Raw genomic sequence first — 27,467 nt, forward strand, 5'->3', positions numbered from 1 at the left:
ACAGTAATAAGAAGAAGACGAATGGTGAGGATGATAATGAGGAGGACACCCGGTGTCTGTTAAGAACAGATTAGTTCAGAGCTTCCCCAGCTGTGGTAAATCCAAATCCACTTGAGGCAGTAATATAGGTTGTGCACTGAACAAGAGCAAACAGCAGAGGGAGCTAGAGGGGTGGGGCGAAATTCAGTTGAACTCCCTTCCCGGGCCAGGAGAGGGAGCCTTTTCCAATTTACCAAAAGGCATAGGGTGAGCAGAAGTGGCTTAAGCCAGAGGAGGTACACTGTTTCTGTGCAGTTATACATTTCTTTTCAGATGCATGCAGAAAAGAAATGAAATTAGCGCATGAAACCTGCGATTTCAGAGACAGAACTGCTTCGAATAAGACATGTTTACAAGAGGGAGCTGATTCATAGGTAAGCAGGGTCCCGTAGATGGACAGGTAGTTGGTATTAGGCAAATGACACACACTGGGAGATGTAGGCACTGGAAGTTGGGGGGAAGCTAGATCCAAACAGCAAAACACCTTGGAGGGGTGAAGTTCTTTGCCAACTTAACTCCGGGCTCCTGCATCCAAATGCCACATCCACTTGGAGGTCTCACTGGCATCTCAAACTCAGCAGGTTCAAACATGACCTCCTGATCTCCTACCACAGTCTCCTCAAGCTGCTAACCCAGTCCTACCTCAGGACCTTTGCACTGGCTGTTCCTGCTGCCTGGAATGCCCTACTTCCAGATATCCCCATGGTTCCCTGCTTCATCTCCAATTACTCTCATTCTACGTTTTCTTTTTTTTCCCACAGCACTCATCACAGTTAACATACTACAAAATTTTCTTATTTCTTATCCTTATAATCTGTTGTCTGTCTTCCCCTGCTAGAAGGTAAGCTCCAGGAGGGCAGGGCCCCTTTAGTCTGTTCTGTTTCCTGACACGTTCCCAGCTGCCTTGCCTCATGAACAGTTGTGCTCAATGAACACTTGTAGAAGGAATGCATGAGCGAATGAATGGATGGAGTCAGGTATGAGAAAGAACAAAGCAGAGTTTGCGGTGGGGGCTGTGACTTACTGCATCCAGGCAGGGGGAGTGATGTCCCCATTTTCCAGATGCAAAGCCCTAGGTGCAGAGAAGGAAAGCCAGCTACCCTGGGTCACCAGCTGGCGTGGACCAGCACCGGGATTCAAACCCGGCTTTGCCCCGCAACAAAGCCTGAGTTCTGTGCCCACCTGGATGCATGTGGTCACATGTGCAAGTCGAAAAGTCCATTTCCAGCCTCCCTGGTATTCTCTGTAAGCGATCACCCTACCAGCCTCCCCTTTCCCCACCGGCATCCCTTACACCCACGCCTGCAGGTGACATACCGATGGATTTTTGCCGGAGCATGAGCCCAGGGCCTGGGGGCAGGTAGGAAGGACGTTCATAACTCGGCTGAGAGCGGTGATGGGGATCAAAGCTCGACTTGGGTTGGCGGTCAGAGGAGGAGAGAGAAGAGAGCAGAGAAAGATCATGAAAAAACCATGGATTGCCTCCCCCCACCCCCCCGCCCTCCTCCAGCCTCTGCAGGAAGGGAGAGGGGCAAGAAGGAGGTGGAAGGGAATTCTGGGGAAGGCAAAGGTTTCTGGGTCCGGACAGTGGCAGTGGGGAGAAAAAAGGCAGGTTCTGAACTGAGCCTGTTTGCTCGGCCTCCCGTGCCTCACTAATCTGGGCACTTTTCTCCACTCTGGCTGTCACTGTCCAGGTCCAAGTTATCACCATCACTCACTGCAGCCTGGAGACTGCAGTGCCTTCTTCCCTTGTCTCGGCCTGCCACCCCTGTCCTGCCACCACTTTAAGGTCTGCTTTCCCAAGAGTCAGATTTTTCAAAAAGAAATTCAGATCATGCCACCGCCCAGCTTAAAAATCCTAAGGTCACATCCCACATGAGTCGGGGGGATCCGAACTCCCAACCCTGGTCTGCGAGGCCCCCTGCTGTAGATGATGCCCATGCCCACCCAGATTTCCTGGGCCAGGCTGCTGTGCCCATCCCCAGCCGCTGTGAGTGTCACTTGCTCTCGGATGCCCCCTGCTCTGAAGAATCGCCCTCCCCTAAAAGGAGGACTTCTGGGAAGAGCCTGCGGCCAACTGCTAGGAAGGTCTAAGGTGGGACTAACCCTGCCCCGCTAGTCACACTCCAGCGCTGCCCGAGGGGTCAGGCTGGAAGCAAACTCTAGTGGGGACCAGGTTCGTGGACCTTCTCTGTAACCCATCTGTCGCCCCCTCGCCCTTGCAGCTTCCCCCTTGGCAACTCATTGTCTCCAGCATCCTTATCTCAGGCTCTGAGTCTATGAAACCCCAACTAAGACACTGCATGGCCTGCCCAGACCTGCTGCTTTCGCTCTGGTCCACCTGTTCTTGCTCCTCCAGTGCCCCGAGGTCCATCGCTGCCTTAGCATACTTCCAAGTCCCGGCTCTTCTCTCCGCCACGTTTCTCCCTATCATCCACGGCTTCCTTTCTATCTTTCCATCCTCCACTCAAATAACCCTCCCTGTCACTCGCTCCTGCATCCACCATCCCGTTTTCTTCCTGGCACTGTCTCCATCTGAAACAATCTGCCTTACTTACTGTCTGTCTCCCCAGCTACAATGTCAGCTCCCAGAAGGCACCACAGGTAGGTACACGGTCAAGGGCCCATGGTGTTTTTTGGTCCTTTTAGGGCTGGACCCAAGACATATGGAGGTCCCCAGGCTAGGAGTCCAATTGGAGCTGCAGCTGCCAGCCTACACCACAGCTACAGCCACAGCAACACCAAATCCGAGCCGATCTACACCACAGCTCAGGCAACACTGGATCCTTAACCCACGGAGTGAGGCCAGGGATCAAACCCGTGTCCTCATGGATACTAGTTGGTTTCTTTACCTGCTGAGCTACACAATAGGAACTCTGAGAGCCCACGGAATTTTTATTTCCTTTTTTGGCCGCCCCTTGGCATGTGCAGTTCCTGGGCCAGGGATCAGATCTGAGCCAAAGTTACAATCTACACCGCAGCTCACAGCAGTGCCAGATCCTTAACCCACTGTCCCAGTGCTCCCAAAATGCCACCAATCCCCTTGTGCCACAGCGGGAACTCCAAGGGCCCACAATATTTTTTAGGGGAAATGTCTTCATTTCTTTTCAACTACAAAGGAAAAATGAATATAAGTCAGCCCAGATAACATTCAGCTTTGCAGCAATACAGTCATAAAACACTGATTTGTTTTTTTGGCCGCACCCACAGCATGTGGACGTTCCTGGGCTGGGGTTCGAACCCACCACAGCAGCGACCCAAGCTGCTGCAGTAACAACGCCAGATCCTCAACCCGCTGCACCACAAGAGAACTCCAAACTTCAATTTTCAGCCTTTTTTTTTTTTTTGGAGGGGCTCATAAAGGCAAAAGCGCCAAAAAGTTCCCCTGAGGTTGTGGCGCAGCCTGCAGGGTAGTGACTTTTGTCAGTCTTGTTCATTGCTAAGCGTCTGGTCCCCAAACGGGCCTGATATTCTCTCAGCTCACATCAAATGAACAAGCCAGTGTCAGGCACTGCAGACTCCCTTGCTTCTGCCAGGCAGGCCCACGTGTCTCCCTTTTCTGTCTTTGAGACCGGAAGTGCAGAAATGCGTGAGTTCTCCAAATCTGGGCTGCGACCCTCACTGCCCTCACCTCCCACCACGTCCCCTCCTGCCCCGCTGCTGTCACCACTACCAGTTCTCTGAAGTGCCCATGCTGTTGCTCACCTCAGAGCCTCAGCACCTGCTGTTCCCTCTGCCTGGAACACCCACTCCTTGTCCTGCCCCCCCACCCCCACCCGGCCACCGGCCACCCCCTTCCCCCCAGGCAGCACCCACCCCACTGCCTAATCCTGTAGCCACTAGCCATTCAGATGTAAATGTCGATTAATGAAAGTAAATTAACATCCCCAATTCGCTTCCTCCTTCACAATGGCCACATTCCAAGTGTTCAGTTGTCACTCGTGGCTGGTGGCTACAGGGCTGGACAGTGCAGATGGCAAACTCCGCCAACATCACAGAAAGCTCGAGGGGACCACTATGCTCTAGATCCTTCCAGAACGAGCCTGTGCGGCTCCTCTCCCTGTATGCACCTCCTTGGACTGAGACTATTTTGGTGTTTGTATCATTAATTCATTCATTCCACAGATCCTTACGGAGCACCTGGCCCACGCTAGCGACTGTTCTAGATGCTGCCGATGCGGCCATCATCGAAACAGACAAAAGTCCTTGCCCATGGGAAGGGCAGGCAGCTGTGAACAAGATAACTGAATAAAACCCAGCATGAGTCAGATGGAGGCGAGCGACAGGACAGGCAGATGATACTTCAAAATAAGGCAGTTGGGGAGCTCCTGCTGTGGCACAAAGGGATCGGTGGCATCTTGGGAGGGCTGGCACGAAGGTTCGGTCACCAGCCTAGCACAGTGGGTTAAGGATCCACTGTTGCCCCAGCTGCAGCTTAGGTCACAACTTCAGCTCAGATCTGATCCCTGGCCCGGGAACTCCATATGCTGTGGAGTGACCAAAACCAGAAAAATAAAATAAAATAAAATAAGATAAAAGGCAATCAAGGAAGACCTCGCTGTGAAGTTCTAACGAGAGCAAATTCCTGAAGGAAGGGGCCATGCATATAACCAGGGGAAGAGGATTCCAGGCAGAAGGAACAGCAAGTGCAAAGGTCCTGAGGCGGGAGCCAGACGGGTGTGTTCAAGCACTCGTTAGGAGCCTGTGTGTCTGGAGTGGGTGAGCCAGGGGCTGAGGGTGGAAGATGACATCAGACAGGTGGGAGCAGGGTGACGCTGCATGGGAGCTGGTAGTTTCAGATATCTCCTCCCCTGGGAAGGCTTCTTCCTGTTACTCTGCCTGCTAACTTCCTCCACGTATCCCGGCTTAGAGTTATTACAATTATTTGCTTCCTTGCTTACTGTCTGTCTTCCTGGGCATGTAGCCCACCCAATACCTAGTCTGTTTTTTTTTTTTTTTTTTGTCTTTTGTCTTTTTAGGGCCGCACCTGCAGCATAAGGAAGTTCCCAGGCTATGGGTCAAATCGGAGCTGTAGCTGCCAGCCTACACCACAGCCACAGCCACGCCAGATCCAAGCCGCCTCTGTGACCTACACCACAGCTCATGGCAATGCCAGATCCTTAACCCACTGAGTGAGGCCAGGGATCAAACCCTCAACCTAATGGATGCTAGTCAGGTTTGCTAACCACTGAGCCACGGCAGGAACTCCTAGTCTATTCTTTGATAAGAAAACCCCGATCCTTTTATTTAACTACTGGAAATCCTTAACTGGTTGCAGTAGTTTGTAGGGAAAAAAATGCCCTGAAAACATCTGCTTCTCCTCTTTATTTTCAAAATGATTTTGGTTGTTTTGATTAGATATTTTGTGCTCTTTTTTTCGGGGGGGGGGGTCTCATCTGAACACAGCTTTTTCTGAACATAAAAATTTTCATCTAAAGATAGAATCCCATTTTTAATGAACTTAAAAGAAGTAGCAAAATCACTACTTATTTTTTTTATTCCTTTAGGAAATAGCTACTGCCAAAATGAAGTAGATGCTATTTCATCTTGTTATATAAGGGGAAATGTGGTTTGCAGAGGAATCGTTTCTTAATAAAGTCAGAGGTTTTTTTTTTCCTTTTTAGGACTACACTCGCAGCATATGGAAGTTCCCAGGCTAGGGGTCAATTCAGAGCTACAGCTGCTGGCCTACACCACAGCCACAGCCACAGCAACGTGGGATCTGAGACACATCTGCCACCTACACCACAGCTCACAGCAACACCGGATCCTTAACCCACTGAGCGAGGTCAGGGATTGAACGCACATCCTCATGGATACTAGTCGGATTTGTTTCTGCTGAGCCACGATGGGAACTCTTAATGTTGGAGTTTCAAGGGATGTCAGCATTCATCTCTGCCTTCTATCCAGTTTCAAAATGGTTCTATTCCTTTTTATAAATCTAATGTCATTTGAAATCCTTAATAAAATTTGCATTTAATTTTATAAAATGTAAAAAAGAAGAAAAGAAAAAGAAAAACCCAATCTTATTTGGCACCTATTGAGAGACTACGTTTCCCAGGCTCCCTTGTGGCTAAGTGTGACCTTAGGACTAAGGCCAGCTCAAATGCGTAAATGGAAGGGCTGTGTCTTATTTGTGGGAAGTCTCATTAGAGGGAATCTAAGAAGCAACAATGTGCCTGCCTTTGCACTTCTGCCTTTCCACGCTTCCTTGTTCCTGCTACCTGGAATGCTGGTGCAACAGCTAGAGCTTCAGCAGCCATTTTGGACTATGAGGTGATGCTGTGGCCAGGATGAGAAGGATCCTAGGTCTTCATGACCATGGAGGTTGCCACACCTGCCTGCGACTCCCTATTCCAGACTTCTTCAACATGACAAAGATATAAGCGTTTATCTTGTTCAAGCTACTGTTATTTGGAGGTTTCTCGTACATACAGCAGAACCCAATTCTACAAAATACCCCCATCCTTAGAGAATATATGTTCTCTAAGGGAAGTGACTTTGACTGCTCTACTCCTATACTCCCAGGGCTAAGCAGCATATCCAGCACATAGGAGGTGCTCAATAAATATAGGTAGAATGAAGGACACCCTGACAAGGTGGGGGGAGCACCCCAATGACAAAACTCCAGTGCTGTTCCTCTGAGAGTGACAAGGAGGGATCATAGTGACAGGGGAGGGGTCTGAGTGACAGGGGAGGGGTTAGAGTGACAGAGAAAGAGTACCCCTAACTGAAGAGGCGGCAAATCAGCACACGGGCAGAAACCCTACTGAGCGGAAGATGATGGAGCAAATAATGGGCTAGCCTGGCACAAGAGGAGAGGTCAGACTGACAGAGGAGCCATAACAGCATCCGAGGAGGCTAGGAGTGACCGCTTGAGGGGCGGACCAACTCAAGGTGCGACAGGCTGACATCGATCACCAGGGGAGCATCCGCTCCCGCTCAGAGGGGACAGCCAATCAGAATGCGCCATGTGCGCGTGACATCACCGGCTGCCGGGCCTGCTCCTCCCTCGCGAATAAGCCAGAGGTCCCATCCTTCCCCTGTGGATGGGCTGCGTGTCTGGTACCTCCGTGGCTGAGTGTGCCTTGCTGCTGTGCACAGGCTAGAGGCTGCGGATGGGCTGGGAAATTCGCGTTAGGGAGCCAGTCCCTGCAAGCAGTGAGGCAGAAGAGATGGGGGCGGCGAGGGGCGTGGAAGACAAGTGAAGAGACAGAGCTAGACAGAGGTGGGGAGACAGAGACGGGGGTCCAGGGTCAGGTGGGTGGAAGGCGAGAGACAGGAGCGGAGGCGTGACAGCAATGGGAAGACAGAACAACCCAACAAGGCAGGGAGGAAAGAGGGCCAGAGCTGTCCTAGGAGGGAAAACATGCAGCCCAGAGGGCCACACACACTGTCGGAGGAGCAGAGGCAGTGAATGCAACCAGGAGGACATGGTAAAACCAGAGGGAGAATCTGAGTCCACAGAAAGGCTGAAACTGGAACCCAGACCCCCCCGGACCGGGGTGTAGGAGGCAAGGCTGAGCTGGGGACCCGGGGTGGGGGTGGGATTGGGTCAGTGACCAGGTAGCAGAGACGGACGCCAAGAAAACCAAAGCCACATAGAGAGGACCACAGAAAGATGCACAGCAGAGCCCTAGGGGGAGGAGCCAAAAGGACCTTGACCCACCCAGGATCTGCCCTGGGTCTGAACCCCCACTGCTGAGGCCGTGGGTCCTCCCCAGGCCCCTTCAGTTTTACAAAGAGATGTCTTTCGGGGAGGGGTGAAATCTCTCAGTGCTGAAGTTTTTTGTTTGTCTGGTTTTTGTCTTGTCTTTTTAGGGCAGCACCTATGGCATATGGAGATTCCCAGGCTAGGGGTCGAACTGAAGCTGTAGATGCCGGCCTACACTGTGACCACAACAATGCCTGATCCCCAACCAACTAAGCGAGGCCAGGGATCGAACCCAAGTCCTTATGGATACTGGTCGGGTTCATTACCGCTGAGCCACAACAGGAACTCCTCTCAGTGCTTACGGTTTTAAACAGTGGTGTCCTGCACAATCATTTGTTCTGTCCACTATGGCTCAGGCCCATTAAAAGAAGCCTGGAGAAGCCGGGGGTGTCCACACTGGGCCTCCCCGCTGTCTGCCTGCCTCTGTCTGGCTGCAGAGGAGTCCAGGAGGGAATGTGAAGAGAGGAGAGAAACTGAAACGCATGGCGGATGGAGACACAGAGGGGAACACGACCACCAAGAGAGGTGTACAGATGCAGGAAGGGCAAGGTGGGGCCCCTGGGTGGATGCAGAGAAAGAGGGGGACGGCTGGGGGGAGGAGCGGCAGAGAGAGCCAGCAATAAGAGGGGGACAGACCCCAGGAGGGAGAAGGGAAGGGAAATGACCACCGGCTTCCCGGACATGGAGACAAGGGAGGCCCCGCAAGACCTCAGATGAGTTCCGTTTCGAGGAGATGGGGGCAGGCAGCTGGCTTCATGATTGGCCAGTGTGTGGGCCTATCTGGGGGTCTCTTTGGAGCTCAGATGGCAGCAAGGTCCGTGTGGGACAGCATCTTGTCTGTCCTGCAACGGAGGCTCATGCAGGGAGGGGCTGTCACCCTGGGTACCCATGCACTTGTTGAATCCATGAAACCAGGACTCGCTCTCATCTGTTACTGGAGACTCAGTACCGGGCGTGATATATTGTCCTGGGGTCTCTGGGGCACAGGCCAGGCTCATGGGCGAGTCATCGTGGGGTCTGCGGTTTTTTATTTTATGGCCCGGGGGGCTCGCCATCTCTTGAGAACCTGCTGGGCTGGAAGATGACTTCATTCGATCCTCCTGAGAACCAGCAAGATTGGCTTTAGCCCCATTTTACAGAGCAGGAAACTGAGGCACAGAGAAATTAAAAAGCTTGGGCCAAGTGACACAGTAAGTTAGAGGATGGGCTTTGAAGGCAGGTCTGCCTGGCTCTACTGCCCAATCACTTTTCTTTGGACAGGTCATTTTTAAAAACTTTTAATTTTTTTTTTTTTTTTTTTTTGCTTTTTAGGGCCACACCCGCGGCATATGGAGGTTCCCAGGCTAGGGGTCAAATAGGAGCTACAGCTGCCGGCCTACACCATAACCACGGCAACGCTAGATCTGAGCCTCGTCTGCAACCCACACCACAACTCAGGGCAACGCCAGATCCTTAGCCCACAGAGTGGGGCCAGGCATTGAACCCAGCGTCCTCATGGACACTAGCTGGGTTGGTAACTGCTGCACCACAACAGGAACTCCTAAAATTTTTATTGTTATTATTTTTTTCTTTTTAGGGCTGCACCCGTGGCATATGGAAGCTCCCAGGCTAGGGGTAGAATCAGGGCTGCAGCTGCTGGCCCACACCACAGCCACAGCAATGCCAGATCCGACCTGCATCCATGACCCACATGGCGGCTCAGGGCAACAGCAGATCCTTAACTCACTGAGCTAGGCCAGGGATTGAACTCTGGTCCTCATGGATACTAGCCAGGTTCATTCCCACTGAGCCACAATGGGAACGTCCTTTTTTTTTTTTTAAATTGAAGTAGAGTTGATTTACAGTGTTGTGTGAGTTTCAAGTATATAGCAGAGTGATTCATATATATATATATACACACACATATTTTTTTCAGATTATTTTCCATTATAGGTTATTATCAGATACTGCATACAGATCCCTGTGCTAAACAGTAGGTTCTTGTTGTTTATCTCTTTGTGTACAGTAGTGCATATCTGTTAATCCCAGGCTTCTAATTTATTCCTCCCCCGACCTGCACTGTTGATCCCTACACTGACCCTGGGGGGAGGTGGGCATGGAAGATGACCTAACAGGTCCAGAGACTGCAAATTCCTCGAGAAACCAAGGACAGGTGAGAGCCTACTCTGTGCAGGGCGCTCTGCCAAGCCCTGAGAAACGGCCAAGAACCTCTGCCTCTAAACTGAAATTTTCGGTCCAGCTATGAAATGTGCCACCTGCACTTGGCTCTGGGAGAAGTACTAGATCTTTTAGAGCAGGTGGGCGAAACCTTGGGAAGCTGTGGATAGACTCGGGGGGGGGGGGGGCTGTGCACGGGGATGGGGAAAAAAACTACATCTTTATTTATTTATTAATTTGGCCACACCCACGGCCTGTGGAAGTTCTGGGCCAGGGATCGAACCTGAGTCACAGTAGCTACCAGAGCCACAGCGGTGACAACGCTGGATCCTTCACCCAGTGTGCCACCCAGTAATTCCGACTTCATTTTAATTTTTGTTCCAGGGGCCTGTGACCTAAGTTCACCCACTCCCAAGAGCGGACCTCTCCATTGGGGCTCGCGCTGCCCTCGCAGTGCTCCCCAGGGGTGAGTACCTGATCCTCGCGGATGATGCTATTTATTTTGTGCGTTTTTAAGCATCAATCTAGGGGCTGCGCCAGCCTGCCAAAGGGGTCCGTGGTCCTCCCAAAGCCAAAGCACCCCAGCTTTAAAGTAAATGGCCCCTTGGTCCCCCGGTGGTGGGTGTGTCCTATAAAAAGAGGGGGTTGGAGGGCGGAGTCTGAGAGCAGGGCCTGGGCAAAGAAGAAGGAAGTGCTGAGAGAGGTACAAGGATGGGGGGTGGGGGTGCTGGCAGGGCCGGTGGGGGACGTGTCCCCATGAAGGGGCACAGCCCAGTGAGGAGGGCAACCTGGGAAGGACCCGCAGGTTCCCACCAGAAGAGCCGGTCCAGTGGCTGGACCATGGACCCAGCTGCCTGACTGCCTGGGGCTGAAACCCCAGCTTCCTCTCTGAGCCTCAGTTTCCCTTCTGTAGAACCACAAAGCGTACCTCACAGGATGATTCGAAGGAATGAATGAGATAATCTGCGTAAAAACACGGTGTCAGATATGTGATCAACACCCACTGCAGGTGAGCAGGCAGAGCGGAGACAGAGGTGATAACTGATGTTTTAATAACTACCACCTGTCGAGTGTCTATTATTATGTGCTGGGCCTGTGCCAGGCAGCGCCATCCATGTCATCGTCTTACCCTCCCGGACACCCTTGAGGTGGGATGAGATGGCCAGAAAGAGGTAGGACAGGAGAGGGCGCAGGTGAGGAGGAGGGATGGAGAATGGAGGGAGGTGAGAGAGGTGGGATCTGGGGGAGGAAGGAGGAGAGAGGGTGGGCAGAGAGGAAAGGGGGCCCCCAGAGTGGGGGTCCCCAGAGGGGACCCCAGGGAGGGTGTTGCCCTTTCGGGACGGACCTTAAACACAGCGGAGTCAGGAAGGGTTGGCGAGGAGGGAGAAAGACACCAGGGGGGCCTCTGCGCCCTCAAGCTTCCTTCCCCCAAGGCCCCCAGGTCCGCAGACCAGACCGCCTACCTCAGTGGCAAAGAAGCCTTTGGGTCGGTGTTTGCCCAGGGACGCGAGGCCACCAGGCCCCGGACTCTCGCTTGCACTGATGGTCTGCTGAGCTGCGGCCAAAATTTCATCCAGTTTGTCTAGACGGGAGGCAGAAGAGGGATGGAGAGACAGCGAAATGAAGTTGGCTTTGGCCTGGCGCACAGACAGAGCTGCCGAAGCCCACTGAGGTCCCGTATGAACCAGCAAAGGGCACCCCTTCCCCTATCCCAGTGGGCAGCCCTGCTGGGAGACAGAATCTTCAGCCGGCAGGCAGGCAGCCATGGGAAGTGGCGAGGGTGGTGAGCAGGGCAGCCATCGTGAGAGAGGGTGGAGGGGAGGCGGAAGGGAATCGGGTGAGCTGAAGACAGAGGTGGGAGCTCAGACTCGATGGCTAGGGTTGGTGTGGCGGTGTGAAAGTGACCTGTGCAGAGGTGGCCAAAGGGGCCGTGGGAGAGGGATGGGGCGGAGGCAGCACCCCAGGGGGCGTGGGGTCGGGGCCCTGGGCGGCCGGGGCGGGGGGGGGGGGGGGGCAGGGCTGGGCCATCTTACTGAGAGCCATCTGATACACAGTCCGCTTTTTCTCCATGCTGGGCACCGGCGGGGGCTGCTGCTCGTACTCTGTGGGCAAAGGAGGCGGATGAAGCCCAGGGGCGCCCCCGGAGGGCGGGGCGGAGCGGGCTGGCCGGCGGGCGTGGCCGGTGGGCGTGGCCAGCGGGCGTGCGCAAGCGCGAATGGGGCAGTGAGGGGCCGGGATGGGGAGGGGCGAGTCCGCCGGCGGGATCGGGACGGGGGGCCCTCCCTCCAGTCCTGTGCCCACTCACCACTCTTCTTCTTCCAGGGGGAGACTAGCCCGGGGGAGAGGCAGTAGAGGAGCCAAGAGTTAGGACTTCAGGGGAGGCGAGGGGCCCCCTTTCTGGAATGCCCGCCTCCCTCAGGGCCCCAGGGTGGGGGCGGTCAGCTGCCCGACCCTACCCCGCCAGGGGAAACAGGACCCCCCAGGTCCACTCCGCCCTGTCTGGAGGGAGGGGCTCGCCTTGCTGTCTGTGAGTGGGGGGTGGAGCATCTGGTGAAGGAAAAGATGGCGAATGGGGGTGGGGTGACGGGGGACAGATGGAGAGGGGCTAGAAAGGAAGCAGAGACCCGCAGAGAAGGACATATAGATCCAGAGAGAGACCCCGACCGAGAAACAGATGTCAGAGGACAAAGGAAAGTCAACTCTCGGCGCCCTTTCCCAGACACACACACACACACACACACACACACACACACACACACCCGCAGGCCAGAGAGATTCTGACCCATGGACTGGGGACAGGATGAGGACAAGGACCCCTGGTCACTAACAACACTAACAAACTCAAGGGACGGTCCAGCCCCCCTGTGCCCCTCTCCCTCCGCTGCACCCAGCCCCCAGCAGCCCCACGGGCTCACCCATCTCCTCCAGCTCTGAGGTCATGGACTTGGAACGCAGGGAGACGGCTGGGGGCGGCAGCCGCTTAGCCTGCTGGGGTGCTGAAAACACGACAGTGGGGATCCGGCGTCAGTACCATGGAAAGAAACCCCACGACCTCCCCACCCCCACCGCGGCAGTGCTCCCATAGCTGGAGAAGCTGCCACCAGCATGCTGAGCCCTGCTTCGGTCCCCAGATCAGAGGCTTATGAACCAGCAGGCCAGGGAAGGGAAGGCAGCTGGTGGTGGTGGGGACCATTGGGACATCAGGTCCCGAGTGTCTTAGTCTAGGCGTTGGGTGCGGGCGGGCCCGGCCACGCAGGTGAGGAGAGGAGCACCTTTCTTATGAACAGCCTCATCCATGTCCGGGTGCCTGGTAACCATCACCACCTTGACCATCAGCGTGTTGCCCCCTTGACGGATCATGTTCACCACCTGTCGGTGGCCGACCTTCACCACATTTTGCCCATTCACCTGCGGCACAGACACCCCCAAACCACACCACGTAGGTGAGCAGAGGGTCCACCTCCGAGTCCCCATCGAAGTGGCCGCCTCCTGCCCTGCCCTGTCTGGGGCACCATCAGCCCCTCTTCTCTTCCTCTGACCGCCCCCCTTGCAAGCCTCCACCCTTCCATTCCTGTAACTCTCCCAGCCTCAGGGATGGGAAGGGGCTGGGCCCATGCCATTTGCCTTTCTCCCTCATTGTCCTCCAGCACTGTGTGTGAGCGCGCGCACGTGCGCGCGCCTTGTCATCTTGGATGCTTCTGAAAGGCTTTAACATGGAATCACTGAAGAAAGCAGAGGCTGGCTGGCGTGGGGGGCGGGGGGGGACCAGGGGGTGGCCCAGGGGGCTGGGAAGATTGGTACCAAAAGAGAACCTGGATTTGGGCAGCCACGTCCTGGCATGGCTCACAAGGGGTCTGGTGATTTGCCGCCAGGGTTCCAGGGGAGAGCGCGGGGTCCGTGGAAGATGGGCCAGTGGCTGGGTCTTTGGAGAGGCGCTTTGGGGCTGGGGGCCAGGACTCACCTCGATGAGGAAGTCTCCCATTCGCAGTCCGGCTCGCCATGCCACACCACCCTCGTCCACCGACTCCAGATACTGCAGCGCCGGGAAGGCCGGGGTGGGGGTGAACTCCTCGATGGGGGTCTGCGCTGCAGATGGGGAGGAGCCGGCGGGGTCGGAGGGGAGGGGGTGGAGAGGCCGAGCAGGGGATGGGGTTCAGACCCAAGTCACGGAGGCCTCACCGTAGCTGAGGGACCAGCACCCCGGGGTGGGGTGGTGGGTGGGCTGGGGTCCCTTCCCCTGTCCATCCCCCGGGGGTCAGAGAGCCCTTCTCCCGTCCCCTCCCCAGCCAGCACTCACCCTTGGCCCCCCGGAGCACGAACCCAAACCCCTCACTGTCCTTCTTCTGCAGCAGAACTGTCTTCTCCTTAATGATGTAATCGCTGGCGGGGAGGGGGGGAGGGGCGGGGTGGGGCGGGTGGAAAAGACATCATGAGACACAGAGCCGGTGCCCCACCTGGTGACCTGAACCCGGGCTCCAGCACCGTTCACCCCACCTCCCAGGAGCTTCCTCCCCCACTCCACGTGCGTCTGCTCGCAGCAGCCCTGCCAGGCCTCCCCCTCGGAGCCCGGAGTGCTCGCTCTCCCACTCACTCTTGCCTCATTCATCCTTCGGTGCATCCATCCACCCATCCATTCAGCAAGCAGTTACTGCACCGGGCACAGTGCAGGGAGTGGAGAGGTAAGCCGCCAGGTCACCAGCCAGGCCGGCCAGAGTCCCTGCTAGCCACTTAACTACTGGTGACCTTGAACCCACCACTTGAACCTTCTGGGCCTCAGCGTCCTCATCCCTAATGAGGGACAATAACGAGGCCCACCTGATGGGGGCGCTGTGGGAGTCCTGTGTAGATTAGCATTGCAGCACATGCGCAGTAGGATTCGTTTGCCGTCTTTGGGTTCAGAGGACATAAGCACTTGGGTGATACGTCTCCCAGCTCCCTGCCTCTCTCTCATATGCTACAGTAACACCTCCCCAGGTCCCCGAGCACATTGTAACAGTGCTTATTCAGCACGGCCCAGTATGGTGGCCACCAGCTGCCTGGGGGTATTTATATGCAAATTAACCAGAACGGAAATAGCAAACATTCAGTTCTTCAGGCTCAGAAGCCATGTTGCCAAGCGCTCGCGGCAGCCCCACGCGGCTAGTGGCCACCAAGCTGGACAGCACAGATACAGAACAGCCTCATCGCGGCAGGAGATTCCAGCGGACCCCATTGCCATCTATTCCTGGGGGGAGCTCAAATGCACCTCCTCCCGCAGACAGTAGATCCTAGCAAAACGCAGACTACGTGGACTATGTGGACGCTCCCCAGGAAGGTGACCAGAGCCCACGGGCACGTGGAGGTAATGCTCACGGACCCGGGAAGGTTCCGAAAAATTCAAACCCGCTCCAGGTATCTCAACATCCGCCCGGGGCTCCCTCAGCCAGCCCCCAAGCCCTGGATGCCCCACGTCAGGACTGCATGTCCATTCCGTGCCAGGCACCCCAGGGTCCAGCGAGAATACCCAGACACCCTGACTCCAGGGCCCGCAGAATACCCACAATCCCCCCACCCCCAGGGCCACCAGAACGCATGCCTTGCGGTGCCCAAAACGTCCTGCAGGCACAGCTGAAACCCAGCCACGCGCACAGGCAGACCCCCTCAGCGCACCCCAATAATATCCGCCACAGGCCCTAACACACTCCAATAATAGCCAGGCGTGCTCCCGGAGCCCTCCAATTACCTACCCCCACGGATTCAGCAAAACAGCCCTCCATGAATACTCCAGTATAGTTCAGCGACACCCCCACACAGCCCAGTATGCTGCAATAATAACTCCCCCTCACTCTGATCGCAGTCTATTCCCATACAACGCCCGCGAACACAAGCCAGCACACGCCAATAATACTTAATGTGCTCCTACTGTCTTTCCCGCTCCACGCGCACAAGCACCCCTGGACACTCCCCTGACCCCCACGACTTCCAACTCCATCCATCTGTACCGTAGGGACAGTGTTCTGCGCATGCTCACACGCTCGCGTGTGCCAGCCCTACCCCCACCCCTTTAGGGCAACACAGGTGCCCAGCAGCACGCGGAGGCCCAGCCCACAACTGCCCTGGCTTCAAGTTCACAGTGGTCCAGGAAACACATCTGCACCGTGCCCACTGTGTCTTCCTGATCCCGCGGGCAAGCTGGGGATGAGCCATCTCTGGAGCTGGGTTAGAGGGGATGTTGGAAGAGAAGGCGGGAGGACGTTGAAATGGATGAGGGAGGGGAGGAGAGGGGAGAAAAGAGGCCAAGAAGGTTCCGAGAGCGAGTGGACAGGACTCACGGACACTGGTTGAGAGGTCAGAGCTGTGCGCTCCTGGACACGCCCTCTGGGACGTCCTTGTCCCACCTCTTTCTCCACTGCATAACCTGACATCCTCCTCTGAGCCATCATTGCCCATGCTACCTCCACGTCCCTTCCAGAACTCTCCCCTCCCCCCGCTTTACTCCTCATTTACAGCACTTTCACCTTCCTTCCTTCATGCTGCAAGCCCCTACCTTTCCCCCTGCCCCTGGAGTCCCTCGTTCACCCCCTCCCATCCTCCTCATGCCTCACACAGAAGCCTTCCCCAAAAGTCCCGTCCCCCAGTGCAATGCAACACAACCCCCTTTCCGTTAGAAGTCAGGAAGCACTTGCTATGAGCGAGGCAGTATTTGAAGCCCCTCACTGGTAAGTGCGGCAACTGTCTCTCACAGGCCGCCTCTGAGGTAGGTAGGAGCACCGATTTCACTTTGGGAGGGAGGGAGGGGACAGAAGCACAGAAAGGTTAAGCCACTTGCCTGAGTTCACACAGCGAATGACATTCTTCAACAATACCCAAGGAAATACCTGGGTAACTGCAGTAGTAACGCCCTCCACTCCCCTGCACCCGGGTGCCCCAGCGTATACGCGTCTTCCCCTGATTCACCAAAGGCATGCCCCTCCAATGCCTGAAATTTATCCCGGGCTAGGCCGGCAGCACAGCAGCGAGGAATGTTTATGGAACCATTGCTGAAGGCTGGATGGCCTTCCAAGCCCACTTTCCATTTATTTGTTCATTTAGCCTTCGCAACACCCCTGGAAGGAGTTGACTATTATCGCTCCCGTTTTGCAGAAACCAAGGCACAGAGGAATAGCTTGCTCAAGATCACACTGGCCTGAGACATGTCAAAGCCAAGACCTGAATCCCCCTCCCCCCGACAACCCTGATACCCCTATCATGTCCAAACAGCCTCAGATCATCAAAGCACCACCACTCCATCCCGCCCTCGAGTCTCCCCATCCTGGACACACTCCTCTCTCCTTCCTGTGACTTTCTCCCTCCCCCCATCACGTTCTCCTGGAACAGCCTGACTGCCCCCTGGTCCCCCTGCAACTCGTTCCTCCCTCTCCCTGACTCCTGCGTGTACCCCTCCCCCCTGGGCACCACAACCCCTGCTCCTCCAAGGGGTCAGAAAGCTCCATCGGCGCCCTTGCCAGTACCACCCCCAGCAGCCCTCCCTTCCGGGAGCCCTCATCACGCGGCATGGGGGCCCTCTCTCCACCTCCCACTTTGCACACCCCACAGGGGCCTTGCCAAAGTGACTTCCATGGATTTTGGTGACCTCCTTGGCCCTCTCGGGCCACCTCTCCCCCTCCTTTGCCCTCGCCCCTCCCACACCCTCTCAAGCCTCTGTAGAGAACCCTGCTGTGTCCCCTACAGCATCCTAGGTTTCCTTCTTACTCCCCAGTGCCCCCCATTCTCATCCCTGGAAGCCTCCTCCTACCTCGAATTCACACACCCTTCCTTCCGCCTCCTTTAACTCGCGGCTGCATTTCATTTCCATTCTGTGCACCTTCTCCCTGTGCTCTCCCCAAACTGCCAACCCCCCCCCCAATCCTCTCCACATCGCCTGCGTTCCCTCCTTACCCCCTTCCTCCGCACGCTCCACACCCGCTCTCTGCTCCGGCATCCCCCATGTCCCCCACTTCAGTGTCCCCCACTCTCCCTGGTGCCTGGTGCCACGCTCACCCCGCCACCCCACCCTCCTCCTCAGACCCTCCACCCCTGGCCCTAGTGTTCGCTACCCAACTACCCACGCAGCACCCCATTCATGCTCCGGATTGCTGACTCCCTGCCCTGCAGAAGAACACACAGTGCTCTCCCCCCGGGCCATCCCTCAGCAACCCAAGCAGCCTCTGGAGCCCAGTGGCCAGCTCTTGTTCACCAGATCCCACACGGGGACTGCAGCAGCATCCACGCCCCCCGCCCCCACCCCAGAGGTCCCTCTCACACACCCAGCATCCCACAGCTCAGAGCCTGCTGCGGTGCCTGGCACCCCCTCTGGTACTCGGCCCCTCCCCGTGTCCCCATCTCCACGGGTCTCTCCGTGGCCGGCACAGAGACCCCCACGCGGGAAGCCAGCCCCCTTCCACGCTGAGAAGTGGCACACACAAGCAGGTGCAGCTCCCCGTGCAGAAGCTTAGCCATGTCTCAACACACGTGCCCCACACAGGCACAGACCCCCTGGGGGCAGGGAGAGAGGCGCATGGGGACAGAGACACACGGAGGGGGCCGCGGGGGGAGGGGACAGGCCTGGCAAAGGACAGTGGGTGTTGGGAAACACAGCCGCAGTCCCTGGGACAGAGACCCACTCCGTCTCTCTCTCTCTCTCTCTCTCTCACACACACACACACACACACACACACACACACACACACACACACGAGTCCCCAGACAGCTTCGCTATCGCTCCAAGTCACACACAGAGACAGACGCCGTCAAACAGGGACACACAGATGGACACAGTTGGGGGGTGGGCTAGGAGCCCACCATCTCTCCATCCCGCTCTCTCTTACACACACACACACACACACACACCACAGCTGCAGGCAGTCACACACGCATGCACACCGACACAGCCCCAGGGACACACGCACAGTCGCACAGTGACACGCAGCGGAAAAAGAGGAGGGGAGGGGAGGCTGGGGGCGGGATGCGTGTGTGATGAGGGGGATGACTGTGAATGGGAGAGAGGGGTATGAATGGGGGGACTTGCCAACTCCGTGAAGGGGTGTGGGGAGACAGGCATAAGAGGAACGCGGGCCTGGGGTGTAGGCGCCGGAGGGGAGGGCTCCACAGAGCCGGGGCACTAAGGGTGGCAGAAAGGGCAAGGGGGCCCGACCCCCGGTGTGGAGCCCGTTTGGAGGGCCTGCCTAGGAGGCGGGTCTGGGGGGAAGAGCTGAGGGGGGCCTGGAGGGGCCTGGGAAGGGGCTGGGGGGGGAGCTCGAGGAGAGCGGCCCGGGGAGGGGGATGCGAGGAGGAAGGGCTGAGAAGAGGGGTCTGGGAAGGGATCAGCGTCGAGAGGTTAGGGGAGGGGGGCCGAGGGGCCGCTTGGAGGCGGGAGAGGAGTCCCAGGGGTGGGGGATTCGCGCTAGGGGGAGGGTCGTCACAGCGGGCCGGGGCCTCCGGGTCGGGCCGCGGAGAAAAGGGGCGGCGCGCTCCGTTACCTGTAGATATACCAGACGCTGCGCCGCCGGGGCCCCAGGGCCGGCCAGCTGGAGGAGAGCGCAGGGGGCGGCTGCGGCAGGGAGCCCCCGCCCGGGCCGCCCCCGAGACCCCCGCCGCTGCCGCCGCCGCCGCCGACCGCAGACAAAGCCATCGCCGCCGCGACCCCGGCCCCGGCCCCGGTCCCGGTGCCGGCCGCCCCCGCCGCCGCCGCCGCCGCCGCGTCCCCGTCCCCGTCCCCGCTCGGCCGAACCCCCGTGTCCGGGCCCCCAGGCCCCGCCTCATGCTGACCCGCGCCGGGAGGGGGGAGGGGGAGGGGGCGCGCACCCTCCCGCGGGAGGGAGGGCAGGGCCGGGGGCTCACATGCCGGGGGGCGCGGGGGCGCGGGCCGCGGGGTCGGGCCGCGGCGGGAGCGCGAGGACCGCGGACGGCGCCGGCTTCAGCACCGCGGACAGCTCCGGAGGCGGGCGGCGGGCGCGAGGCTTAACCCCTTGGCGTCCTGCGCCGGGCGGGTGGAAGGGGCCGGGCAGGGGGTGGGGAGGGGGCCGGGAGGGGAACGCGGGGGCCCCCTTGGCGGGAGAAGGGGGAGGGGCATGGCGCGGGGGGGAGGAGAAGGGGAGGCACTTCCGGTCTGGCCCCCCCCTTAACCCTCCTCCCCCCTCCAGAGCCCTCCCGCGCAGGTGCAGAGCGAGGGAGAGCGGGGAGAGGGACGCACAACATCACACAAGATGCCTCGCAACCGCGTGTGGCGACGCGCGGACCGAGCCCCACTTCCCGAGCAGAGACACCGCGGTGCGGGCGGCCCCGGGAGGGGACACACAGCCCCCCACCGCAGACAGCCACACAGTGCACCCCAACACCGTCTGGAAGGGCCGGAAAGGGAAAGCCAGGACGTTCAGACCGGGTGCCAGAGCAGCGAGAGACACCCCTCCCCCCAAAGAGGCCCAGGCGGAGGGACGTCCACACGCCACAGCTCTCGGAGAGCCGCAGACCCCCGGGGACAGGAGAGAGGCCGGCCCGGGCTGGGCGTGACTACACACGGCAGGACTGCCCAACTCCAGCAGGCAGCAGGGTCACAACACAGGCCGGGCCACCCCAGACAGGGTCGGGGAGAGCAGGGGGTGGGGGCAGGCGGGAGGAGGAGAAGCTCCTCACACACACACACACACACACACACACACACACACACACACACACACACACAGCGATGCATGCCAGCGGGCACAAGGAGTGGAGGAGAGAGGAGAAAATGCACTTGACAAGACAGAGCTAGAGGGAGAAGGAGGAGGAAGAAGCTGAGGGCCAGAGGGACCACCCCCAGGCAGCTGGCAGAGCAAGGGACCCCCAAGCTAGAGCCAAGAGGAGACCCAGCGTGACACTGACAGAGACAAGAAGCAGCGGCTGATGGGGAAGACTCGGGGTGGGGGTGGGGGTGGGGGGACCTTGATACTCACCCAGTGCCCAGAGCCGGAGACGTGCCAGGCGAACACGCACAATGGTCAAGCGCCTCGGACGCTCGGGGCGCAGGGTGGCACCCCAGTCCCACCCTCTCTTCCCATGTTGTCCTTCCTCTTCCCCCGCCCCCGACCCATCCCCACTGGCCAGAACACAGACACAAAGGTTTGGACACATTTAATGGAAGGATGCTACGAACAAGAAGACCCTTCCCTGGATCAGGGGGAGCAGTGGGGGAGGGTGTCAGCTTTCAGATGACCAATTATGACCATCCCTCCCCCACCGCCTTGCTCTTCTGCAAGCCCAAGCCCTGGAGGCCTCCCCCCCAGGTCCTGAATTCCAGATCCATCAGACAGACAGAAAGGCATGCATACACTTTTAGGTGGCAATGCGTACACAGTGGCATGCATTATGAGGGACAGGCATGTGCAGAGACCCACCTGTCCACAGGTGGTAAGCAGACACACCAGACATCTCTGGAAACACGGGCCCTCATTGTCAGACACACAGATGCAGGGAAATAGATGTGCAGAGCCAGCCGCACGTATTAGCCACAATCATGCACCCCAAAGTGACAGCCACCAATGCATACATCTCTACAGAGCTGGACAGACCCTCTCATGGTCACGGGCATATGCACAGGGCTATACATCTCGAGGGCCCCCATTCACACATGCACACAGACACGGGTCATGAGCACCTGCAGCGACACACAGGCAAGAACACACTCAAGGACGCTCGCCTGTTTAGACCTTCACGCGGGGAGGGGGAGGACTTCAGCTTTGTTCGTGCACACACACGTCCATACAGCCCCAGGCACCCCTTCCTTCCCATTCCTGACCCCCTCCCCTCCCCTCCCCTCTCACCTCCCTGGGCCAATCCCATCCATCAAACTTCCGAAGCAAGTCAGCCAGCAGCCAGGGAGGGGAAAGGCGTCAGTGTGCCTTCTCCCCACCCCCACCCGGGCCCCGGCTGGCTGTGCCCGCCCCTCCCCCCACGCCGGCTGCCAGGCGCAGGATGCATACACCTGCTGCACGGAGACTGCACAGAGATGCAGCACACGGAGGAGACCGAGCTCCCCAGCCTCCCAGGCATCCCCCCCCCCCCGCCCCCTGCCCCAATCCACTTCGCGGGTCTCTGGCTACCCCAGAGCTGGGCAGTCTCAGCGGCTGCCAAGGACGGTTTGGGAGTGGGCTGTGGGGTCTGAAGCAAACTCTACCTTCCCCCACCCCTGGATCCAACTTTAGAGGGAGCAGATGAGAAAGCGGGAGGAGCTCAGGGATGGGAAAAATATTTAGAAAGTGGAGTGTAAGGGAGGTGGGGGTGGCCCGAGGGTGTGAGGATATTTACCTTGGGGCATCAAAGCTGTCATAGGAGCCCACGGTATAATGCCGGAAGAGCCTCTTTGCCTTGTCACTTCGGCTTTCTGTGGGGGGTTGCGGGGGAGGGGAGCGGACGATAAAGGACAACCTTGGACTTTCACTCTAGAAACCAGGGGCCAGCCCCCGGGGTCCTAGCCCAAGCCTTTCCATTTACCTCCCAGCACCCTGCCCCCAGGGGGAAGGGGGAAAGGAAGGAATCTGAGAACCCAAGCGAGCGTAAGCTGGGGACAAGTTGGGGCCCGTTGTTACCTTGTTTTGCCTCCTGGGAGCGATTGGCCACCTCTTCCAGGCAGTCGGAGGGGAACCAGCCGACTCGACCTTTGACCTGGCCTTCCCAGAAGCCTCCTTCCCCGATGCTAAGCACTGGATGGGGAGTGGGGGAGACACAGAGACATTTCATTTCCGCACTGCCCACCTGCCCAGTCCCCAAACCTGATGCACAGCCTTTCCGTAATTCTTAGCACCTAGCACCGAATCTGGCCCAAGGGCACCCTCAAGAAACATTCATGGGAGGGGGGAGGGGGGAGGAGAAGAAGCAGTCATGTCACTTCTACACACTGGTTTCCCAGACCCCGTGGGGACATCAAGGGACAGTGGGAGGATTTCTCATCCTGGCGCAGCGGAAATGAATCCGACTAGGAACCATGAGGTTCCAGGTTCAACCCCGGGCCTCGCTCAGTGGGTTAAGGATCTGGCGTTGCCGTGAGCTGTGGTGTGGTCACAGACATGGCTTGGATCCCGAGTTGCTGTGTCTGTGGTGTAGGCCGGCAACTGTAGCTCCGATTAGACCCCTAGCCCGGGAACATCCATATGATGTGGGTGCAGCCCTAAAAAGACAGGGAAAAAAAAAAAAGACACTGGGAAAAAGAACAGGTTTGGACATGTCCACAACCAGCTCTCATCTTCCCTGGTAACTGGTCACAACTCAAGTTGTTCCATGAGGGAGTTCCCTTCGTGGCTCAGCAGTTAATGAACCTGACTAGGATCCATGAGGATGTAGGCCTCGCTCAGTGGGTTAAGGATCTGGCGTTGCTGTGAGCTGTGGTGTAGGTTGCAGACGTGGCTCGGATCCCATGTTGCTGTGGCTGTGGTGTAGGATGGTGGCTACAGCTCCAATTCGACCCCTAGCCTGGGAACCTCCATATGCCTCAGGTGCAGCTCTAAAAAGAAAAAAGAAAAAAGGTTGTCGCATGACTCCCCGAAACCTCCTAGGTCAAGTTCCACACCCCCATCACTGCCCCTGCCGCCTCGAGTGGTCTCTTTTGTCTCTTAATCTCTGTCCTCTGTTCCCAGAGCCCTCCTTCCATCTCTCTCTGCTTCCCCTGGTCTAGAAGGAAGAGCGGAATCATCTCTTTCCTTCTCTCCACTGCTGGTTACTGGAGGCCCCTTCCTGCCGTCCCCACCCCTTAGCCATCAAGCACACACCGCCCATCCACAGAGATGGATGGCAGGGACAGCTAGTGTTTCTCCAGCTCGCACTTGGGGCCACGATCCTCGGGGGCGGGGGGGGGGTGCTCATTAGCCCCATTTTACTGATGGGGGAACTGAGGCTCAGAGAGCCAAGGTCATTTGCTCAAGGTTTTTTGGGTTTGCTGGGTTTTTTTTGTCTTTTTAGGGCTGCACCCATGGCATATGGAAGTTCCCAGACTTGCGGTCGACTGGAGCTGCAGCTGCCGGCCACAGCCACAGCCACGCCAGATCGGAGCTATATCTGCAAGCTGCCCCACAGCTCATGGCAACGCCGGATCCTTAACCCATGGAGTGAGGCCAGGAATTGAACCCACATCCTTAAGGATACTAGTCAGGTTCATCACCCCTGAGCCACAACTGGAAGTCCTGCTCAAGGTTTTGCAGCCTGCGATCAGCAGAGCCTGGACTTGAACTCAGCTGTGGGCTTTTAGTGCAGGTCTTGCTACCTCTCGGTTCCAGCACTTTGCCGCTGCCATTTCTGATGACGACAATGACGGCCAGCTGTAACAAGCACACAGTCGTCCATCTGTCCAGCCTTTTTCAGGGCTCTGTCCCCATTCAGCTCTTCCCATCCTTTACTCACTCGATCCTTACCCCTTCCCAGGAGATAACGACCGATTTCCCCTTTTATAGATGAAGCTGAAGCTAGAACGGAAATATCTCTTGCCCAGGGCTGGCCCAAGCCACATGAGGATTAGGACTGCGGCCATCAGATGCTCTTCCCTGCACAAACCACCTCCGCTGAGAGCATCTGGGGGAACCAAATCGAGGAGATGCTCGAGGCCGAGGAAGAGAGCAGGAGATGGGATGTCCAGGGCCCCGGGTTCTCGGCCGGTGCTGGCTCTTGGTGGCCTCAGAACCATTAGTCATTCATCAAACAAACATGCATTTAGTGCCGGTCATGAATCAGACACCAGGCACTGGGTAGAGCTACTGGGAACAGCGAATGTGGTTCCCGCCCTGGCAGAGCTTCCAGACTGGCAGCCATTGGAGGCCCAACTCTACAGGTAAACCCCCCCCCCCCCGACCGGAAACTGAGGTTGGTGCTTGGGGGAAACGGGGCATTAGAGAAAAGCCAGATGGGCGTATATAAATCTGATGGCAAAGGGGTCCGGGAAGGCGTCCCACAGGATGTGGCATATAGGCTGAGACCGAAGGATGCTGGGAGTGGAGGAGCAGCGAGAGGGAGGAAAGGTTTTCCAGGAAGAAGGAACAGCATGTACAAAGGGCTTGAGATGGAAAAGGACGTGGGGCATTTGGGGGATGGGGAGAAGGATGGGCTCTTCACCCTGAGGGTGAAGAGGAGGGGCCTGCGGGCCAGGCTCTGGCACTTGGTCTTCATCCTGAGAGCAGAGGGAACCTGCTACCCCATCGGGCAAAGTTCAGTGGCAACATGGGTGTGGCTGTGACTGAGGAAACGAAGCATCTTTTAATGAAAGGGGAGGATGTGAAAAGAGCACAGTGCCTGGAATCGCTGGGCCATTAAACTGGGCCTTGGTGACACATGACCTTGCCTTCAGGAACACGGGTGATAGGGAGACAGACTGCAAAACAGATGCAGTTACACAACCTGCCTGACATGCTTACCTCTGCACTCTCTTCGAAGCCCGCTTACACCCCATCTCCTATGGGAGCAACCCCCCCACCCCCAGCTTCCCCAGCTCCTGGGGTCTCTCTCCTCGAAGTGCCTGTAGTGGGGGCCGTTTGCAATAACGACAGCTGGCACTTATACATGAATCACTGCTTTAAGGGCTTTCCATGAACCGACTCATTTCATTCTCACGAGGGTCCCATGGTACAGAGAAGAAACCGAAGCCCAGAGATGTCACTAGGCTGAGGCCACCCTTCTAGGAAGCGGCAGTGTCGGGACTGGAACCCGGGCAGCCTGGCTCTCAACCGCTACACTACTCTGCTCCCCCGCAGCCTGGAGCCGGGCAAAGAATTCCTCCTTCTGCCTGGAATAAACTACCACATCTGCAGGGAGCTTCCTGTCCCCAAAGTGCCATTCTGTCCAAGAACAGGTGTCTGCGGCCCTGCAAAGTCTGCACGCGGGGACACTGGCCTGCTTTTCCAGAGAAAGACAGGGAAACTGAAAGAGAGGCAATCCCTCACGATGGCAGGGACTGTTTAGGGCGCCCTCGGCATGGCCCCGGCTCCACACAGCCTGGGGTTCCACCCGGTTCTTGGATGAGAACACCTGGCAGGGGTAGGATGTGAAATCCAGGCGGCTTGGCCTCATGCTCCAGCGGGAAAGACCTCGGGCGGGGGCTGGGGGACCTCAGGCAGGTCACTTCCTCCGCTGAGTCTGTGCTCCCTCATCCGTGCTGTGGGTTCCTGACCCCCCTCCCCCGCCAAAAGGGCAACCGGGAGAGATACAGAACCTCGCTACCCTTGACGCTTCTCTGCACTGGAGAGGGCATCTGGGGTTCCCTGCTGTCCTGGGACGTCCTGGGCGCTGTAGAACTGGGTGTCACCACCAGGCCCCTCCCTGAGCCCAACTCCCCGGCCCCCCCTTGGCCGCAGCCCAGCCTGGCCCCGTACCTTTGATCTTCTCGCCTTTGCTCAGGGAGATCTCACCCTCGGCTTGGGCCTGGTAGGACTTGACAGCCATGAAGGAGCGTCCGGGGACCGCTGAGTAGAGCTTCCTGCGTCTCCCGCGGCTGCCCAGGGAGCCCCCAGGGCCCCCGGGGCCCCCTGTGCCCCCAGCTGGCCCTTCCCGGGGTGTCCCGCTGGAGCTGCATACACAGAGGGTGTGAGAGGCAGGGGAGCACAGAGGGAGGGGGCACTTCTGGGAGAACAGCGGTCCTTGGGTGGGGGGAGATGGAGCATCAGGGTGGGGGAGGGGGTCTGAGTGCATCTTCCAGCTCTGGCATCCTGGGGGACGAGGGCATCTGGGGGCTCCCCCTGCCCGCCAGTTGCTGCTGCCCCCCGCCAGCCCCCTTTCCTGCCTCCTGGCTTCCGGCTCTGCCCCCTCCCACGGTCCTGCACACTTCGCCTGATTCAGCTTCCTGGAGCCGAGCTCTGACTGTGTCATCCCTGGCTCACGAGCCTTCAGAGACTCCCAGCTTCCTCCTGGGTCGGGGCCAACTCCTCTGCCCGCCATTCCCAGCCCGCCACGGCTGTCCTCCTCCCTCCCACGTCCTCGGGGGCCTGCTGGCCGGCGGCAGCCCCCTTTCTTATCCTCCCAGAGCCAGCCTGGCCTTTTTTCTCCCAGAATGCCCCCTGACCATCCTTCCCACGCCTCCAGCCGCATCTCCAGGCTTGGAAACCCCGCCCCCACCCCCTTGCCCACCCCTCCTCTGTTGGGCTGCCTCTCACCTGGCCCAGTCTTTCTGCCTGTCCTCAGGGGCTGGAACCAATATTTCTTTGGGGTACCCCACCCCCAGGCCCCTGGCATGGAGAAGGTGCCCAGCTAAACTTTAGTGTATGGGGACATGGGTGCAGGACCATGGTTTACGATGTCCTCATTTCCTCAGTGGTCTGAGGTTGGGACCAGTGACCTGGATGGATGGGGGGCCCAGTGAGCTGAATGGATGGATGGGGGAACCAGTGAGCTGGATGGATGGGGGGACCAGTAAGCTGATAGACAGGGGGGGGAACCAGTGAGCTGGATGGATGGGGGAACAAGTGTGCTGGATGGATGGGGGGCCCAGTGAGCTGGATGGATGGGGGGCCAGTGAGCTGGATAGACTGGAGGTGGGGGTGGCGTGAGCTGGATGGACGGGGGCGGCCAGCCATCCTGAGGACAACAGGTA

General features: G+C 57.9%; 1 protein-coding gene across 1 annotated transcript in view; it reads right to left on the minus strand.

Moving 5' to 3' along the window:
* The window catches only part of SHANK1 (SH3 and multiple ankyrin repeat domains 1), a 49,194-nt gene that overhangs the window by 6,914 nt on the left and 14,813 nt on the right, over positions 1–27,467 (minus strand). The window contains 10 exon segments of the mRNA XM_047792313.1: positions 1,357–1,453; positions 11,374–11,492; positions 11,944–12,012; positions 12,826–12,906; positions 13,183–13,318; positions 13,872–13,996; positions 14,208–14,290; positions 22,211–22,286; positions 22,492–22,605; positions 26,254–26,447. Of these exon segments, the coding sequence (XP_047648269.1) occupies positions 1,357–1,453; positions 11,374–11,492; positions 11,944–12,012; positions 12,826–12,906; positions 13,183–13,318; positions 13,872–13,996; positions 14,208–14,290; positions 22,211–22,286; positions 22,492–22,605; positions 26,254–26,447 (1,094 nt within the window).

This window comes from Phacochoerus africanus, chromosome 8 (genome assembly GCF_016906955.1).
Source record: "Phacochoerus africanus isolate WHEZ1 chromosome 8, ROS_Pafr_v1, whole genome shotgun sequence".
In the NCBI taxonomy this organism is placed as follows: Eukaryota; Metazoa; Chordata; class Mammalia; order Artiodactyla; family Suidae; genus Phacochoerus; species Phacochoerus africanus.